General features: G+C 36.1%; 1 protein-coding gene across 1 annotated transcript; it reads right to left on the reverse strand.

The window, feature by feature from the left end:
- Positions 1-3879: 3879 nt before the first annotated feature.
- LOC134374709 (olfactory receptor 5M11-like) lies at positions 3880-19551 on the reverse strand. Its single transcript, XM_063092635.1, has 3 exons — positions 18956-19551; positions 13050-13055; positions 3880-4789 (listed from the first exon to the last, which is right to left on the reverse strand). Exons 1-3 carry the CDS (start codon positions 19549-19551, stop codon positions 3880-3882), a joined length of 1512 nt encoding a protein of 503 aa, XP_062948705.1.
- Between the last annotated feature and the right edge of the window lie 1990 nt (positions 19552-21541).

Raw genomic sequence — 21541 nt, forward strand, 5'->3', positions numbered from 1 at the left:
GACATAAAGGACAGGAGTTTGTATGGACATATACTATCAATTAGTAATCAAAATTTCGATATATAAAGCATATGTAAAGTGTAAAAATGAAGTGGTAAACTATGAAATATAAATACAATTTGATGTTAATAATGCATATTTAAACCTTAGAGCAATGTCCAAAATTATCAAAAGAGGTGGATGTTAAAAAGGAAAAAAAGAAATAGAGCAAAATATTAATAAATAAATAAGTTTGATTAATCTGAAAGATGTCAGGAAAAATGGAACAGAGCAAAAGAAGAACAGAACAATAAAGAAAAATTTGAATAGGTAGATAATAAATACAAAGTCATCAGATTTATACCAATATATCAATATACCAAATATATCAATAATCACATTAAATGTAAATAATTAAATTCATGTATTAAAGGTCAAAAATTCTTAAACTTCCAAAAATTAATGACCAAGTATATGCTGTCTATAAAATTTATACTTTAATATACAAAAACACAGATTAAAATGAAAATGAAACTAATACAATATACAACAGATAAGTGTAAGAAATCTGGTGTAGCTACATTAGTTCCAAACAAAATAAAAACTTCATGTTGAAAAGCATTACCAGAAACAAAAAGGCATATATAGTTCATAATGAAAAAGGTCCATTCAAGAGGCAGACATAAAAATGCTAAACATGTATGCATTTATTGGAAGATCTTCAAATTTTATGGAGTGAGAACTAATAGAAATGAAGAGGAAAATAGACACAAAGTTGGAGATTTTAACAACCTCATAAGTGTTAGTACAAGTAAATCAGAAAATAGAATATCTGAAAATACTATTAATTCTATTTAATTGACAACTACCAAACATGACACCTGACAACTGCAGAATGAACATTCCTTTCAAGTATACATGCAACATTCACCAACATAGGCCATACACTGAGCCTTATAACAAGTTTCAATAATATTATAAGGGGTATGTTCTTGGACAAGAATAAAATTAAATTAAAAATCAGTAATAATAAATTATATTTTAAAACCCCCAAACATATGGTAATTAAGCACACACTCCTCTAATAGTCCAAAGTTAAAGAAGTCGCCAGGGAAATTAGAAACATATATATTGCAAACTGAATGGTACAAAACTTGTATCAAAATTAGTGTCTTGAAGGTCAAGTCATATATGGGGGAAATACACAGCTGTAAACACTTACATGAGAAAAAAAAAAAAAGAAGACTCAAATCAATAATACAAACTTTCACATTAAAAATCCACAACAGAAGATAAAAATAAATGCCAAGAAAGTACAACTAAGGAAGTAAAAGCAGAAATCAATGAAAGAGGGGGAAAAAAGCACAATTAGAAAACACAAAATTAAAAATTAGTCATTTGAAAAGTTTAATTAAATTGATAAACCTACCATCATACTGACCAATAAAAGAATAAAAGAGAAAATTCAAATTACGCATCTCAGGAATAGAAAAGGTGATTTAAAAAGTTAGAGACACCAACGGACAATAAAAATATTATAAGCAACTTTATGTCATTAGCTTTGTCAGCATAAATGAAATGGAAAAAATCCTTGAAAGACACAGAACACCGAAACAGATAGAAGCCAAAAATCTGAATAGCCCATATCTATTAAAGATATTGACTTTACAATAAAAAACTTTCCACAGAGGAAATTTCAGACCCCAATGATATCACTTGTAAATCCTAACACATATTAAGGAAGGAAGGAAGGAAGGAAGGAAGGAAGGAAGGAAGGAAGGAAGGAAGGAAGGAAGGAAGGAAGGAAGGAAGGAAGGAAGGAAGGAAGGAAGGAAGGAAGGAAGGAAGGAAGGAAGGAAGGAAGGAAGGAAGGAAACACATTTGATTCAAATTCTTTCAGAAAAATGGAGGAAAGAGGAATACTTCCCAATTTACTTTATAATACCAACATAATCCTAAAATTAAAAATTGATACAGACATTACAAAACAACAAAATGATAGAACAATTATTCCTTCTAAACATATATAAAAATGCATTTTTTGGAAATATTTTAAGAAATATAATACATTAATAGATAGCAAAGTATAATATATCATTACTAATTTACATTTATCTCAGGAATGCAAGATATACTTAACATATTTTACATTAACTAAAGAAAGGAGAGTAATCATAGGACCAATCAATAGATGAAGAAAGCACATTTCACTATTTCTATACTCACTAATGATAAACTACCTCAAAAAGGAAGGAACAGAAAGGAGCTTGCTCATTTGGCTACAGCACATCTATGAAAAATCTACAGTTAACTTCATATAACCTGGTGACATTAAATATGTCCCCTCTAAGATGGGGAACAAGGCATGGATATCTGTTCTCACCACTTCAACATTGTACTGTCAGACTAAGCCAGTGCAATAAGGAAAGAAAAAGAAATAAAACTCGTAAATATTGGAAAGTACTAAAATCTCTTAATTCAGATGACATGAAGTACATACATTAGAAAATCTGTAAAACAAGCAAAAAATACTACTAGAATCAATAAGAAAAATTAGCAAGGTTGCAGGACATAAGGTTCATACATAAACTTAACTATTATATTGCCTAACAACAAATAAATGTGGAATAGACAATAACACAAGTTTTCTTATGGTCTTAGAGTTCTGCATTTCAGTTGATTCCTGAGATCCACCTGCACTTTTGTCTTTGGATGCTGTGAGATATAATTACATAATAAATGTCCCCAGTTGCCTTAGTTGGTTTGTTTTTTGTAAAACAAAACCAAACTTTAAAACTTAAACAACAAAAAGGCAGAGATCTCACTAACATAATTATGTAATGTACAACAAAATATCATTTATACACATATAATATTTTATACCTTCTATTTTGTAATGGTGGAATAGCAGGATTTGTCTTCCAAGAAAGAAATTTGGAAAATAGTCAGCACTGGGGAGCAATAAGAAGATATTTCAGAGGGTAGAAGAAACTTTTATTTGTCCCTTAAATCATTCATTTTAGCACAAAGGAAAAAGTCAAAACTATTCTGCCTTGCTGGGGTTTTTGAAGATGCCAGATCAATGTATTTCATTTCCCTAGACAAAATCCTCACTTCCATGGCACATATAAAGAAGCCATGTGCTAAATCTATGCTCAGGAAGTAAGAAAGAAACATGACTTACCTAAATATAATTAGGAAGGGTGAAACAGAAAGTGATCCCCCTAGGCTGGAGGGTCAGAGGAGGAGATAGATTTTTGTAGCTTAGACAGCTGGTTTCCATAAACTCATGTCTAGGAAAAGGATAACCATTCTGTCCCCCTCTTTTTCCATTGTCACCTCTTTCTACATAAGCACATTCATAAGAAAAAAGAAACCTCTATCATGACCCACAGTTTCTGATATAACATAGTAAGACAGCAGAGGAGTACAGAAAGATGTGTTTTTTGAAGACCTTCAATCAAAAAGACAGATGAGGATAATAGAATAAATAAAAACAACTGAACTAAGAGCATGTTTATCTTGATTATCTTTGTAAATGGTAGAACACACCAGTGTTCCAAGGCATACCAATTGGGACTTTTTACCTAGAGCAGTGCTTTCAAAATGTAAAGTGCATATTTGGATACAGTAGATATACTGTGCAGAATGTGACTCTGAATTTCTGACAACCTCCTTGCTAATGTCTCTGCTTCTGGTCCATGGAGCACAAGGTGAGAAGCAAGGTCTGGAAAACTAAGTAAAGCTCATTATTCCCCAAAGATGAGCTTTATAGCTGAGATGCTTGGAACATAACTATAGAGAATTCTAAGACTCATCGAATTCCAAAACTTTTCAGTGAAAGGTTTAAAGTTATGCTTTACTGGAAAGAGTAGGCATTGACATCATTATGATCAGATTTCATCTGAGGAGATTCTTCAAGGCCTGTTTTACATCTTTGTTCTGCAGACTGTAGATTAATGTATTAAGCACAGGACTCACAAAGGTGTAGAAGACAGCTATTATCTTGGATTCTTCAACAGTCTTATCTGTTGGTGGTCTTACATACATGCAGAAGAGGGTCCCATAAAACAGGGTGACAGCCATCACGTGGGAACCACAAGTGGAGAATGCCTTGTGCCTTCCCTCGGCTGATTTGATGCAGAAGATGGCAGCCACAATGGAGGCATAGGACGCCAGGATGATGGTAAGGGAGCTGGAGAGGTTGAAGCCAGCTGATATGAGCATAGCATGTTCTTTGACATAAGTATCAGAGCAAGACATCTTAATGAGTGGTGGGTCAGCACAGTAGAAGTGGTTAATGACATTGGATCTACAAAAGGTCAAGCGGAAGGTCAGGATGGCCTGAAACAGCCCATCAGAGAAGCCATACACATAAGGAAATGTAGCCAAGGAGATGCATACTCGTCTGGACATTTTCAGACTGTAGCACAGAGGGTTGCAGATGGCCACGTAGCGGTCATAGGCCATTGCTGCCAGCATGTAAAACTCAGTGAGGAGAAGTGCAATGAAGATGCAGCACTGTGTAAAACAGCCAGCAAAGGAAATGGTCTTCTTCTCTGATAAGAAATTAGTCAGCATCTGTGGGGTTGCATTCGAGGTGAAGCACAAGTCCACAAAGGCTAAGTTAGCGAGGAAGAAGTACATGGGTGTGTGAAGGCGAGAGTCCAGTCTGATTAACACCACCATGCCCAGGTTGCCTACGAGGGAGACGAGGTAAACAGCCAGAAACAGCACAAAGAGGAGAGGCTGGAGTTCTGGGCGATCTGTGAGCCCCAGTAAAATGAATTCTGTTGCTGCACTGCCATTTGTGATGGGCATTTCCCACGAGTCTGTGCCTGCACTCAAAACTATGGAAATAAACCAAATAAAAATGTACAAATCATGTTAACAGCAATCAAAATCACTTTTCTCTAAACTTCCGTGTCATCCAAAGGTTGCTTTTTCTGGGCACTAACCTAAACCTTTGTAGATTTTACAGGTCTACAAAGTCATTATACAACTTGCCTAGGCATTAAATTGCTTATATATTATCTCTATACCTATAGATATATCTCTATCTATACCTGTACTTATGTCTATATGTAGGACTGAGCTACATCTCTTCTATTTCTCTGCATTTTTTAAAAACCTAATTCACCTTATCCTACAAAGCCCAAATGAAAGATCACTCCTTTGTGAAGCATTGCTCACCTATTTCCTGGTTGAAAATCTGGCACTGAGGTGGCTACGTACCATACTGTATCCAGTATAAAATAAAAAGGTAAAGATCTTTGTTCAAAAATTATTAAGATTTCAAGACCGTGACAGCAGCGCATTAAACCCAGCTTGCAGCGCTTTGAGCACAGGTCCTTGTGCATCTGCACAAATTGCAAGCCCATGATCCCGCCATGCCTGAAATCTTTATTTTTGTACGTTTGGAGATAAGCAATATGTTTAAGATGAAGAGTTAGATGCCATTTTCAAGGTGATTTAAAATCTTTGTAAATGTTACTGCTTCATTTAGTGGAAATGGGGAGATGCAGGGAAACAACTGACTGAAGTAGATTTCTATTTTGTCCTCAGGGACGTATAAATCTCCATGCAGTTGGGAACTACAGATAAAGGAAAGTTAACTCCTTTATCTGTTTTAAAAATTATATTATTTTTAGGGAAAGGAGTATGGGTGGGGCTATGTCTACATCCTTCTCATTGCTTCCCCTTCCTTTCTCTTTTCAGTGTTAATTTAGAAATGTCAAATAGAAGATAAAAAAAATAGAAATAATTGAAATGTAAGTGCTAAGGTGCTTAGAGCTAAGTGGTAAGGAAATAATAGCAACTCCCTAGAGTGTTTGAGAGGGAAGAAGAGTACACTACACAGGTGGGATTCCAGATGGAGAAGTGAGGCTCAGGGCCAAGAGATGTCTTGTGTCAACCTTGACAAACGCAGCCCTGAGATCAACTCTCACTATATCTGTACACTAATGGCCAACTTGTCATCAGGCTGGTCCTTAGGTTCAGATACAAATGACCAGGGGTACACTAAAGCAACAACTCACTGAGCTTTCTAGGTGTGCTCAGAAATTCCCTCAAGCAAACAAAGTTTCAGGATGTGTCCGGACCCTATATCCAGTTCTGTCACTAACTAACTCTCTGTGTAAACTTCATTTACATTTTACTTTTGCCAAATAAATGAATTAGATTAGATGATGCTGGGCCTTCTCTGATATACTGAATGTATAAGGAATCAAAACTTTAGTATTTAGGAAGACAGAATTTTGTGAATCTAATTCCAATTAGTGATTCTAATTCTGGATCCACCAGTTACACATTGAATGATACTGGTGAGTTACCTAACCTGTTTTACTTTAGTTTTCCCAGTTGTAAAATGGGAAATTAAATTTTCCTGAGGAATGAAATTGCTAATCTATTTAAAATGCTTTGAAAAATCATTTGCATGAAGTAAGCACATAGTGAGTGCTGTTAGAAACAGTTAACATTTTTCATAGCTGACCTCCTCTTCCTCTTCTTTGCCCACAGCCACTGAAAAGGCAAATCTTCTATCAGAGGAACAATTCAAGAGTCATGGGCCCCAGTGATAGGCAAAGTCAGGGAAAAACTGATTTTTAAGTATGAAAACTGCAAATTATTCATTAGCTTCTATTAAGATTTTAATACTGTTTCCTCTTTGTTAAAAATGGAGTAAGTAAAACACAAGGACTTACTTCTGGTTCTGATGTACACGAATGTGCTCAATCTTTGATTACGGAAGCTTCTTGATACTTCTCTAAGCTGTAAAATGTAGTCATATTTATACCAGGGTGTGGGAAGTGGGACCTGCTCTTAAAGCAAACCTCAGAAAGACTGAGGGATAGCTGTAGCAGCGATTGGTACTATAGCTGGAATCATTCCTCTTGGGTTTAATTGGAAAGCTCTGGGATCAGGAAACCAATCATGCCTCAGTCATATTTTCTATAATTTCAAATTTACCAGTGTTTGTCTTAGGAGCTCTGTGAAAGACACACAAAGAATTTTCATCTTGAAATTTTGACGGAGGCTTAATTTTTATTTTTGCTTTTTATTTTATACTTAAACTACCTGCTCTTCTAAAAAGCTCTTAGCTATGTCCTCTCTGGTGAACACACATGCCTTGAACAACATCAGCCACGAGCAGGATTGAGAAGCAAAAGGTATCACTGGGCAAACACCTTGGTGAGCACTTCCTGTGTGTGAAGAACTTTCACATAAACAATTCAACTGATTCCCCAAAATTCCCCTATGAGGTTGGTGCTCATCCTGAACCTTCAGCTAAAGAAACAGAGGCTCCACTAAAGGAAAAGTGATAGACTAACTCACCCAGGGCTACATAGCTAATAAGTGGCAGGGCAGGATTTGAATCTCTGGCTTCACGTTTTTCAAGCAAAACACTTCAGTCTGTAGGGAAATGTGAATGTGGCACCTATCAGGTTTGCAAACTGGGAAACTGCCTATCAGCAGTATAAGTCTACCCAACAAGCAGAATAAGTGAGGAGATTTTATGATGTAAGTTCAGGAAGGTCTAAGCAGTAAACAAATTACCAACATCATATAAACACAGAATGGATAACTGATTGTGACTTATTGAACAATGGTTTCTCAGCCCTTTTATGATATTTATAGTTACTCTAGACTATTCCACTCGTAAGTAATTCCCATATTTGTTAAAGATACAAGAGGTTAACAATCATCCTATTTTCCCAGGATTTATTTCTCTAAACAATGTCCACTGAGGTTGTCTGGACAGTAGATTTCTTGGTGATAACAAATTCATGTAAAGAGTTTGTGCATGAAGCAATGAATTCTAATGGAAGGTCAGCTTCTTGGGCTAGAAGAAAACAAGTCCATTAAGTCCAAACAATGGGGTCGCCATGGTTCTTTTCTTCAGCCCTTTCCTGACTCTTTCCTTCTTCATCAATACACTGAGTTTACTTCTTTCTTTGTTTGCAGATGCCATTCCTTGATATGTAGCCATAGTTTGTCCTTCCTCTGCTTACCATTTTTACAAGATTTCCTCAGCTTCCCTTTGGTCAGAACTTGTTCTTATTCCCATGAGAATCAAGTTGGTCCTGCAGTAGGAAAGGCTCAAACTGAAGTCTTCTTGAAAGAAGCGTTCTCTAACTCCACAGAACTGGGTTTGCCCCTCTCCCCAGCACTGTGCTTATCCTTGTCTAAGCATAAAACACATTCTGTTGTAATTATCTGCTAATATTTCTGTTTCCACCACTAGATTATAAATGCTTATAGCAAAAATTATGGTCTCCACAGCTGTCACAGAACTTGAAACATAAGAGTTGATCAAGAAATACTTGCTGAATAATTTAAGAAGTGTGTAATATGCACTTAATTCAGTGAATATAGAACTAATCTTGGTTATCCCCTCCCAGGCAAATTTACATTTCATTGACCACATCAAAAATGAAACTCTGTTGGATGATGAGATGCATGGGTGACTAATTTGTTTCAGAAACCACAGTGTAGTAGATTGAATTACGTCCCCCCAAAACTCACTGTTCTAGGTATTTCGTTATAAGACAGAGAAACAGACTAATACAAGAGAGAAAGCAGAATGTGGGCAATTTGTTATAAGTAACAAACATTGAATACTTAATGTGTGCTAAATATTAGGCCTAACACTTTATGAGCACTAGCTCATTTAATTTTCACAGAACACCATGGCTTGTGGTAATATTATATCCATTTTACACATGGGAAACTGAGGCAAAGAGAGGTCAAGTAACTTGCATTGTTATACACAACTAACAGGTTGTGAGGCTGGGATTCCAACATGACAATCAATAGTCCTTAATATCAAGTTGCTGTTAGTTTAGCAATAAATGTGACAGGTTCATACAATGCTAAACATTCTCCAGGTATAGTGGTATTCATTTATTCATTCATTTACTCATTCCTGTAGTTAAAAATGCTCAGGGAACACTTTCTACAGGCTATTGTGCTGTCGATATCAAGAGCATAAGAGAAAGTCAAAAGATGGTTTGCCTCATTAAAGAGTTTCTGCCTCACTGGTAGGGATGAGGCATGCATATTTTAAACTTCGGAATATAGTTTTAGAATGTGAGGAATTCACAAAGCTCAAAGTGGTAGAGAGTAAGCTTGCATTCAAATAATCATAATACAAAGGTCATAATGATAGTTTATTAACTCAATAGATATTTATTGAGAACAAACATCTAAAACATACTCTAGATTTTGTGATAAATGATTGTTTTAAAATGATGAACATAATTGGACATGGGACTTGCCCTCATGCAGCTGACAATCTGGGGTAAAATAATGCAAAATAATGTTAAAATTACAATTGTGAAAAGACCTATAAATTAAAGGCACATGATACCATGAGAACACATGAGCGTACTTCAAAAGTTCATGGAAAGATAGATATAATTTTTTAAATTCTATTTTTAAAATATATTTATTTATTATTATTATTTTCTTTTTATATTCTAAGGTGTTGTGGAACAGTTGGGAGGGAGAGGGAGAGGGAAAAGGAGAGGGGAATAGGGTGGAAGGAGGGAGGGGGCATGGTCATGGCTTCTGGTAAGCCCCTCATTCCAACAGGGGAGACCAGGGGGCTTCTGGTGGCAGCTCTGTCATGAATAGACTGCTTGCCGGTGTCGGGGGGCATGGCTGAGGCCCTGAAGTCTCCCCCAACCACATCTTGGGAGCCTGGGGGCTTCCATCCTTCTAGGTTTTTTAGGTGTTCTTTGGTGGTGTTAGGCCTTCACCAGTTAATATCAGAACTTTGTCTCTGATCTGTGGGTGTTTCTCTTTTCTTTTTTTTTTTCAGTTCTGTGGTGGATTATTTACTGTTTCCACCATTTAAACTCTGCACTGGAACTAATTTGTTGTCCTTTGCTTACTTCTAAAAAGGGGGAACATCCTGTGGGAACCAGCAATTGAACCCTGTGGTTGAGCTAAATTGCTGCCTTGCTGATGATTACCTGGGGAAGGCATTTTGTGCAGCTCAGGTTTTAATTGTTGACCTTGTAAGTACTTCCAGGTCTTGTGAGGTCCAGTACACCCAGGTTGTATAGAAACTCTGGTTTGGGCCTGAGTCTTTTCATTAAACTGCACCCCGTGCAGTTCTATACTCTTGGCCAGTCTCCACTGAGTGGTCCTGTGCCGATTGGAGGGCAGATCGGCTGTCCATGCTGTGGCCCAATGTTCCACTGCTGGGCCCATCTCCCCCACTGACAGCACTCCCAACACTTCCCCTGGGGCAGGTCAGGCACCGGTCCCTTGCGATGACTCACTGGCCTCTGAGTGACTCCTTTTTTCAGTTATCTATGGCCCCTTCACCTATCTGGATCCATGAGAACCCCGTTAATGATCTTGCTGGTCTGGAGGCTCCCAAGACCCTCTTCTCCCCTGCCGCCTCCAAACAACTTCATATAAAGGGCACATCAGAGGCTTTCGCTAGCTCATGTTTTGTGTACTCACCAGGACCAGCCATGAATTGGTTGGGGCTTGAAACGGTCAGAGTGATCCTTTCTTTCTATCATCACGGCTTCTGCCTTCAGGAACTCAAGATGTCTCTCCTCTTCCCCTGAGCTCTAGTGGCCCCAGCTTGGCATTTGTTGCTTTTTAATAGCTGTAAATTGGTTGACTGTAGGAGAGAGTGACACTTGGTACCCTTTATTCCACCATCTTGATCAGAAGTCTCTAATTCTATTTTTCCATGAACTTTTTGAAGTACCATCATATACTAAAAGGATATGACTTACTCAGAGACATCAGCCAAGGAAACACTGCAAATGGAGAAGGGTAAGTATAAGTAAATCCCAAGCTAGATAAAAACTGAAACTTAAAATTACTAAATTAAGAAAAGAAGATATTTTATCTATAAAGGAATAAAAATAACCTGGTGTGTACATTCATTTGTACAACAAAACTAATAAAAACCAGAAAATTGAAAACTGAAAGCAAATATCTGCCACTCTATAGACAGATGATATCTATCCCCGAAAAAACTCTCCTTTGAAAATGAAAGTTAAAGAACATGTTTTCAGACAAATAAAAGCAGAGAGATTTTATCTCACCCAAAATCTCACTGAAAGAACGAATTAAGGGTATACATCATGCAGAAGAAAACTTACAGAAGGAAGAGGGATGCGAAAACAACATGAGTCATTGACAAAAGTAAGTAAATTTAAAGGAATATTGACATTAAATATATATTCGATATAATTATAATTGCAATCATATATAACCTGCATAATATTTAAACAATATGTCATTAAACAATAATTTATTATTGATTATTTATGTTACTTCCACATAATAATATAGAAGCAAGAGGTAACCAGAACTAAAATACTCTAAAATCCTTTTATTGTTCTACAGCAGCACAGACTTACTGATTAGTGACGAATTAGGTAAGTCAAAATATATATTAAAACTTCAGAGAATCTTCTAAAATTAGAAAATAGAATGTGTAGCCACCAAACAAGATGTGGAAAGAAAAAGTAATTTTAAAAATGCAGTTACATTCATGGTAAAAAAAAAAAAAAAAGGAAAACAACAACAACCTATGCGAAATTTTTAAAAAGTACAAAATAAGCTGGTAGAGAAGATTCCTAAGGATCAATATTCACTGTGAAATATTATACTCTATTGAAAAATGTTCAGGGAGAATAAAAGGGTAGGACAACACCTAGTTCACATAAACTAACCAAAACCAAAAAATGTTGTTGAATATTTATGAGTATCAGACAAAACAGACTGAGGTAAAGTGGGGCCACTGGCTGCGTTCCATATTCTATTCCAGGCTGCTGGCTGGTTTCCCTGCTCAGCCACCACTGCTTGCCGGGCTCTGTATGCAGGTAGGTCTGCGGGCTGTACTCTACAGATGCACAGAGTCACTACTGTGCTCCAGAGTTCGGTGAGATTACTAATAGTGCTCCCTGTTCAGACAGGGCCATCGGCTGTGCCCTGCAATTGAGCAGGGCTTCTGGCCTGGACCCCTGCCTGGGTGGCGCCTCAAGCTGTGCCCTGTGACTGGGTAGCACTGTAGGCTGGGCTCTGCAGCTGGTCTGCTCCTCTGACTGGGAACCCCAGCTGGATAAAACTGCTGCACATGTTCCCTGACCAGATTGGGCTGCCCACTCAGTGCCATGGGGTAGGGGCAGTGCCATCATCTGGGCTGTCTGGTCAGGTGAGGCTGTTAGCTAGGATATGATGGCACAAGGATTCAGTGCTGGTGTCTGTAAAGCACACTCCCTATTGTTGTTAGGGCCTGACCACAGGTGGTCCAACCCTGCCAATTCCCCCAGTGCTCCCCATAAGGTGAGACAAGCTTAGCCTCAAGAGAAGTGCCTAAGAACATGGAGAAGCTGAATGTCTGCCCTGGTCTCTCTTTTCTCCATTGGAAAAATGACAGATCCAAGAGATTGTACTCAGTGTGGCACTGAGCAGGGCTAAGAAAAAAAAGACACAGCAAAACCTCTCTTCTTACTCTTCTAATGTGGCTTTCTCAGTTTTTGCTGTAAAGGGGTGTTTCACCTCACCCCCCAGGTTATGAAATGTCATAAAAGTGTTCTTATCTGTGAATACTCGTTTATTGGTATTTTTATGATGGAGACTAGCGCTGGGACCTACTATTCTGCCATCTTGCTTTAGAATGGGTTTTTAACTCCCTTTTACCTACTTTCATATTTAAATTCCAATATTAATAAATAAAGATCCTTTTCATTTATATCCTGGTATGGGAAATACCCATTTTGTGTCTGCTTTTCTTCTTCCTTAGAATAGCAATATTGTTTATCATGGAAAATTTGGATGTAGATATGAAGAATAACTTTTACTTTTCCTTAATCCTAGTATTTTACAAGTTATTATAATGTATATATTCTTGTGCCCTTCATATTTCATAAAATACTATAGGCAATAATTACTGTTTCCTTGACTGGGAACATCATCGCTTTAGTGGATACAAGAATGTGTCACCGGATATTCACACTCTCCCTTATGATCACAGCCATCACGTCCTTACAGACATTCTAGTTTATTTATTTATTTTATCTTTGGGGTTTTATTTTTTCCTCAAAGAAGAAGTACTGTCATTTTGATGGCAGGTCCACCTGAAGGATAAATCTTAAGTTTCTAACAGCATTCAGGGCTGTTCTGTTGAATTTCAAAATGAAAGAAGACTTATTGTATTTTGATAAATAATGCACACCAGCATTAGGTGTAGATGTGCACACAGAAATTAATACGTGTGGCTCCAGTGGCCACATACTCCTCCAGGGACTCTGGCAATGGGGACAGGGCAAGAGAAGAGAAGGCTCATCACAGGGCCAGTGAACAGAGGCTTGCATGCAAAGAGCAGGGAAAGCAGAGGAGGGACACAGGAAGGTGTGGAATATACTATAAAGCAAATGTACCTCACAGGGCCTGGTTTTCCAAAGCCTTGCAGTTTCAAATATTGACCTTACAAAGGACAGGAAATTTTCCTCAGGCTATAAAGTCTCTGGTGTAAGATAAAGAATTCTAACACAGCAAGGTTGCTGGCTCAAAGACAGACTAGTTACTGATTGATGTGTAAAGATACTGGAAAATTGCTGGAGGGAGAAGGAATGTTTGCTAAGATCAAGCTTTTGTTGGTGGATCACTTAATTGTGTAATGGAATGTCATCTGACTTGTTTCACTGAAAGTTACCAGCCTATGTTGTTAAACTATAACCGCTCCTATGTTCTCTTCCTGTAACTTCCTGGTCTGGAAAATAAATGCAGGAAGAGAACCCCAATTCATGGTTAATTTCCCAAGGAAGGGTCACCTCTCACTGGAGGGCCCTGGGAAGTTAACCACTTCGGGGCTTCTCACTGCTCAGAAGAGATGGGCTTTGAGTAATCCTTTGTATCTCTGTCACCCAGAGGAAAAGGAGTGACAAATCCATTGGGGGGCAGGGCAACAGGAAGGGGAGGGCTAGGTACTCCCTCAGGTGCACATTCTAGTTGTTTACAGCCAGTTTCTATTCTGTAGGCTAGATGGCTGTGCCTTGTCAGTTATTAAATGCAGGCAATCTTTACTTTGTGTGGTTCTGTGGTAACTGAGAACCATAGAAAGCAAGGGCACATTTCCAGGATAGACAGGTTTCTGTTAACATGCTACTGTGCATGGTGAGAGCTTGACATTTGTTCCTTTTTCTCAATTATAAAACAAACATTACTGTGAAGATATAAACAGAAGTTTCTTATTATTCCTTCAGAGGATTATTAAAATTGTAGTAGCTGAATAAAGTGTGCAAACAGTTTTGACTCCTTAAAATATAATGGTACATTAATTTCCAAGAAAAGTATATGGTATTGTTTTTCCTGACACTATTAATTTGTGGACGTACTGGCCTTTTTGAACTATCTTGAGCATAGATACATAGACACAGTGTCTTATTTAATATTTTTTGTTACTAATATTTTTACTCATTAATTTTAGGATTTTTGTATTTTAATCCACTTTCGGTTCATAGCCTTCAACATTTATTTATGTATTGGTGTTTTAGTACTTCAAATAATTCTGTGAACTTCATATTTCAATCACTTTACTACTTTATCTCACTTGTGACAAATACATTGCCAAATTGTTGGGTGCCTCTTAATTTTAAATAGTTTGGTAGTCAAATTCAAGTGACTTTCTAATTATGAATTTCTTTCACTGTTATTAACACAGAGACATGTTTCCCTGATTGTTTAAATATTTAATACTTATTTTAATTCTGATGAATTCAACTTTTTTTTCAATATTTGAAATGACTCATTCTTGAGTGATATGTATGGGCATGTCATTTCTTCTGGGAGACACTTGCTGGCAAAAAAAGACAATGTAGTTAAAGATAGGAGGCTCTATTTAGAAATCTTTGTTTTAAAAAACATTGCATGATGAACACTGGTATGATGCAAAAATAAATGTTTGTATAAAAATGTTAATAAATCTACAGATTTAATTTACCAATGGTAAATGCTTTTCTTCTCACTGATAGGGCAACAGTAACCCCCAGCCTTCTGGTAAACAAACTTATGTTATCTATAATCTTTTGTCCCTAATCAGTCTGTTCTATGGCTTCCATTTCATACACCTCCCCATGCATCTGACAAGGGATTAATATCCATAATATACAAGGAACTTAAATAATTATATAGTAAAAAAAAAAACCCAATTAAGAAATTGGCAAAGGAGCTGAATAGACATTTTTCAAAGGAAGACATACAAATGGCCAACAGGTACATGAAAAAATGCTCAACATCACTAGTCATAATGGAAATTCAAATCAAAACTACATTGAGATACCACCTCATCCCAGTTAGACTGGGTATAATCAAAAAGATGATGAATAGCAAATGCTGGTGATGGTGTGGAGAGAAGAGAATGCTACTACACCGTTGGTGGGACTGTAAATTAGTACAACCACTAAGGAAAACAGTATAGAGGTTTTTCAAACAACAGGTAAACCTTCCATATGATTCAGCAATCCCACTTCTGGGTATATACCCAGGGGAATGGAAATCATCATGTCAAAGGGATACCTGCACTCCCATGTTCATTGCAGCCATGTATCCATTCCATAATTAAACAAGAGCATTAAAAATCATTAAAATATTTAACTCTGCAAAACCACTTCTGGAAAAATATCCTAAAGGCAAAATCAGAAACAGAGGTACAAAGAAATATGTCAGTCATAAAATAATAAGATACATTGAAATGACAGAAAAACGGTTTGCAAGATAAACCAAGTGGAATAAAATACACAGAAATGCTGAGAACAGTTCTCTTTAGGTAAGTGATTACAAGTAAATGTTGCTTTTATTACTTACATATGTCAATATGTTTCCATTCATTTTCTACAATTAATATGTATTATTATTAATATATATTATGATTAATGCATATAATTAATATGTATTAATATGTGCTTTTATCATTGATATGTATTATTAATACATTGATATGCATTATTATGTAATTAGGATCATATGATTAAATTAAGTATTATATGACATTAAAATATTCACCAAAAATATTTAATCTGCATGAAAATGCAAACATTTCACTACAAAGTGAAAATTGATGTTTAAATTTATATATAATAAATGATTCCAAATCTTTTTCATGAACTATAGTAATATATGTATGCACATAATTTTATAGAAGAAATGTAAAAAACACAAGCAGGAAATTATTAGAAAAGATAACTGATAAATTTTAATTATTCATATTTTTCTGCATTTTTTATTTATTCACAATGAGCATGTGTGCTCTTATAATTTGGAAAATATGTTCATAAAATGCAACCCAAGTATGCCTTCCATATATCAAAAGTGCTTGCCTTCACATGGACACTAAAACAATTTTACTTATAATGCACACAAATTATCATGTTAATTATCACATTAGTTTTTGCTAGGATACACATCACTATTGTATAATCACCATGATTTTATCCATAGCAACAATCCTATCAGTTCATCAACTCCAGCATTCCCTCTAGAATTTGCTGTGTGTTGAAGAGTTTAACAAACACTACAGTGTGAATTGGGAAGAAAGGATTTAAAACTACAGGATTTACTTTTGTGCATTTAATTCCTGAGTAAGTTTGGGCAAGTCGTTTAATCTCTTTGTGCCTAAGCCTACAATGTTGTAAATAAAGATAATGATTCTCTCACTAAATTATGAGTAAAGATTGAAATAAATAGAGATACCAAAGTGAGCATTACACTATGACTGTGTCACATTTAAGTAATTTTATAAGTGTTTGTTTATGTTATATCCTATCTCCAAGAATATCTAAGGTGACATTCACTCAAAGGTTTACACAATAAAAAAAATTAAATCACAAATACATGTAAATTAATAAAAAATGAATAAAAAGAGGTCAACTATTTGGATTAAGAAAAGTGCCAAGACTGAGTTTTAATTTGGTGCTGCAAGTCACAGCAGTTCTCAGGACTAGAAAATAAAAGTAGAATACAGTTTTTCAGGCAAAACAGCAAGTATTTTTACACTAATTCTAAAACATTATTCAAATAGAGTTATAAATCTGGGTATCAAACCATTCTGGTTGCTGGGAATAAAACACAATCCTAAAACAAAAAGGGGAAGTTTTTTATAAGAAAAAGAATTATCCTACACATGAAATGATAATGATCCTTTAAAAAATGTTGGGCCAAGGACGCTCCTACAGTGAGATCCTCCTATCACTCACTTCTAGGCTCTTACGCTTCATTGCTGTCTCTGTAGATTACCTTTTCCTGTTGTCCCACTGTAGTAGCCAAAACCAAACAAGTATACAAACAAATAGCGATGAAATGTAATTATTAAATTATTGTCACCCAAAATTGTCTTCTTTCTTTTTCAGTTACTATTTCTAAAATAGGATACTGATAGGACCAGTCTTACTCAATAAACTGATCCTTAAGAATGAAGTCCAATTTTACAAAAACTGCAGGTCATATGGGTGATTTTCTAGAAAACAATTTGAACACTTTATAAGAAATACAGCAATTTACACCATGCTAGCATTTTCTATAGTAGAGTTAGTTAAAATAAGAATGCAAAATATAAAAATATCAAACATCTAAGGCAGTTTAATAAGTTAAGTATGCCGCCATCTGGTTGACTAATAATGCATGGATTAATGAGGATGGATTGTATATTACTTTGTACAGCCTCTTAACTATTGATTTTCTCTACAGCAGTTTTGAGAACTACTGGAACAGCCTTATGTAGAAAATAATGTGTCACAGACAGATTTATGAAGCAAAATAAACACTGAGTCTTCTCCAATGTACACCCCTGATCATTTATATACAATTTCAAGGCACTTTTGGGTCTGTAGAAGTCAACTGATAGACTCTATTGAGTTCTCATTAATTAGCTCTACTTCAGAGTACTACACTGGAACGTGTATCTGGAATTTCATTAAACTATATTTGTTAATGAATTGGATCCATACTCTCAGAAACTCCTGGAAATGTCATGACAGTTGATTTTCAAAATTGATGAGAATAACCAGTAGTATCACATAGACAAAAGGATTATCAAGACATTTATTGTGCGGATTTGGAGAAAATGTACAGATATTTAACTTCTAGGTGACCCACATATTTAAAATTTTTGCATTGTGATTTCAATCAGTACACAGGTGTCAGAGCTATTGTTCCAGATACCACATTGCAGCAGAAATGATTTCATCAAGAAAAAAAGTATAAAATGATTCACCCTATCTTGAACCTCACTATGGCTCAGTGAACCATGATTTTCAGAGTAGATGAGTTTTCAGAGTTCATGTCAAGTTATGTTAGTTATAAAATTTACCCTGAAATACGCAAAAGCATTGTTATCTTATAGAATTATTGAATACCAACCAACACATTTTCACAGGACCTCTACTAAAGAAAAACATTTTTATTTTATTATTAAGGTTTTCATTACTATATTCTGACTTCACGGTATGAGTTTTGAGAAGAAATTAAGTAAATTGGTCACTAAGAATCCATGCTGGAAAACAAGGGATCACAATAGAATAGTACATTTGTCCATTAAGGAGTCACTGTGTTATCTATCATAGGCACATAGCAATTACGAAAATAAGATGCCTAAAATGAAATTTTATGGAAAAAAGTTATGCTAATCAATTGCTGCATGGCAACGATCACGTCCTTGTTCCTCAGACTGTAGATCAAAGGGTTCAGCATTGGGCTCAAAAAAGTATAAAAAACTGCAATTACCTTGGACTCCTCTACAGATTTCTCAGAGGGAGGCCTTAAGTACATGCAGAAGAGGGTTCCATAAAATACGGTGACAGTTGTCAGGTGGGAACCACACGTAGAAAAGGCTTTGCACCTGCCTTCAGCAGAACGGATCCTCATGATAGTTGCAAAAATGAAAAGGTAGGACAGAAGAATGATGAAGAGAGAGCTCGAGAAAGTAAAGCCAGCAACTGCGAACATTGCCATCTTTTTGACATAGGTGTCAGAGCAGGCCAGCATTATGAGAGGAGGATCAGCGCAGTAGAAATGGTTGATGTCAAGGGAGCCGCAGAAGGATAAGTGGAACGTCAGCAGTGACTGAGAGAGTCCATTAAAGAAGCCGAACACGTAGGGGACAGTGACTAGAGAGACACACATGCTCCTGGACATCCTGGAACTGTAATGTAAAGGGCTGCAGATGGCTACATAGCGATCCAGTGCCATTGAAGCCAGGAGATAAATCTCAGTGATCACAAGGGCAATGAAGAGAAGACACTGTGTGAAGCATCCAGCATAGGAGATGGTCTTCTGGTCTGACAGGAAATTGTTCAGCATATTTGGAGTAACATTGGAGGAGTAGCAAATATCTACAAAGGAGAGGTGGCCAAGGAAGAAATACATGGGTGTCTGCAGGTGGGAATTGGTCCTGATCAGCACGATCATGCACAGATTCCCTGCCAGTGTGATTAGGTAGATGGCCAGAAACACCCCAAAGAGAACCTTCTGTAGCACTGGGTCCTCTGTGAGTCCTAAGAGAGTGAATTTCATCACCGCAGAGTGGTTTGGGGAGGTCATTTTCTTATCCCTTGAAAACTGAAAGCAGGAAAGAATGTTGGGAATTCTGTCTGACACAAATTCTGAATTTATTCTACCCATTTTGTTATTCACTCCCTCCTCTATTCATCTATGGGACAGGTACTATTCTCTTTTCAACAAATGCGCCACAATTTTTACACACATTTTTATCCTATATCTCTTTCTCTGTGTTATCTCTATCTTTCTTTTTATGTCTCAAACACACAGACACAGACACACACCCCACACACATTCTCTTTCTCTCTCATATGTATATGAGATATGTATAAATGTATGTGTGTGTGTGTTTATATATATATATTTACATATACATACATTTATACCTCTCTTCTTGGAAAACTTGATATTTAGTCATTTTTTTTTCAAACTTGGTGAAAAGACAAAAAAAATCAAACGAATGAAAATCAGGTATGATAAGCAACTGGTTATCTGCATCATTCAATTGGTTCAGTGAAGGTAGTCAGATTTTCAGGATTCATCCTGCTCTGATAACATATTATGTCAGATACAAAATAGAAAATCAAATTCAGTACCGCATTTTCACACAAAACCTATCCTTGTCTGGCTTAATTTTATTCAGACAACACTAAACCAGTAAAATTTATGTCCTAGTATATGGCTGTGTTACAGAATCAAAAATTGTTTTTTGCTTTCTAATTTTATCCACTCATTTATTCATGTACACTGCAAATCTTTGTATTTTTTGTGCACTAATTTTTGGCATCATAGAAGCCAACAAGTTCCTCACTGTTGTGGAGCACACATTATAGTAGAGGGGACAGATCTAGAAAAAGTTACCTAATATAACTTCAGGCAAAAGCAGGTACAGTAAATAAAAATGAAGATGGGATGCTTCTAGAAGACCATTCATTCTAGAAAACACACTTCTGAAAAGTTAGCATTTGAGCAGTAAATAAACAATCCCAGAATCAGGAGTAGAGTGTGTATTTTTTTTTTTTTGGTCCCCTTTTTGTGCCACAGTCTTAGTCCATTTACTGATTCTATAACAGAATACCACTCACTATGTAATATATAATGAAAAAACTATTTATCACAGTTCTGGAGGCTTGGAATTCCATGAACATAGAACTGGCATCTGGTGAGGGCCTTCTTGTTGATTCAACATGGCAAAGGGCAAAACATGCTGGACAAAAAGAAAAAATCAGACAAAACTCTGAAAACTTAATAATTAGTTTTTATTATTAAGTTTTCAAAGACAAAACTCTGAAAACTTATTATCTGAGACAAAACTCTCAAAACTTTTTATCAGTCTCTCTATACATAACCCACTCCTGTAATAATAACATCAATCCATTCATAAGAGCCGAGCCCTAATGGACTGATCACCTCTTAAAGGACCCAACTCTTAAATCTGTTAAACTGGCAATTAAATTTCAACTGAGTTTGGGGAGGGACATTCAAATCATAGCATCCATAAAATGAACATAAAATGAAGGAAAATATTTCTTTAGTCAAGCACACATAATGTTTAAATTTGGCCCTAGCTTCCAGCTCCAGACAATCTCTCGGTTCTTTGTGAAAAACAGATATGACTTCGATAATTACTTCTCAAAAATTATATCCTCAAGTCATTGTTTCTTTAGTTCTCACATGTACATCAGAAGAGCTTGCATAGAATAATGGATTTTTAGAGTCAATGCATTATTGACATATGGAAAGAAAAGTGAAGTGCAATTAATGAAAACATTTCTTTCCCCTATTGGTGGGATCGTAATCTCACACACACACAAAAGTATATTTTTAGAGAACAAATGTAGAAAATGACCCACCTGTACATGCTGACTCGCCACATTTTATAAAAACAAGGTGGGAAGATTTATAATGTAGTTCTTAGATAAATTCCCTAAAGTATTTAAAAACTAATTCTAAAAAGTCAATTAAAATATTCTTGTTTCCTCAAGGGCATAACCTTAATTTGATGCTTTCAAGAGCTAGATTTTCCACTGAG

This window comes from Cynocephalus volans, chromosome 4 (assembly GCF_027409185.1).
Source record: "Cynocephalus volans isolate mCynVol1 chromosome 4, mCynVol1.pri, whole genome shotgun sequence".
In the NCBI taxonomy this organism is placed as follows: Eukaryota; Metazoa; Chordata; class Mammalia; order Dermoptera; family Cynocephalidae; genus Cynocephalus; species Cynocephalus volans.

Excerpts from the sequence above, each read along its gene's own strand:
- LOC134374709 (XM_063092635.1), bottom strand. The coding sequence starts at position 19,551 with ATGACCTCCCCAAACCACTCTGCGGTGATGAAATTCACTCTCTTAGGA.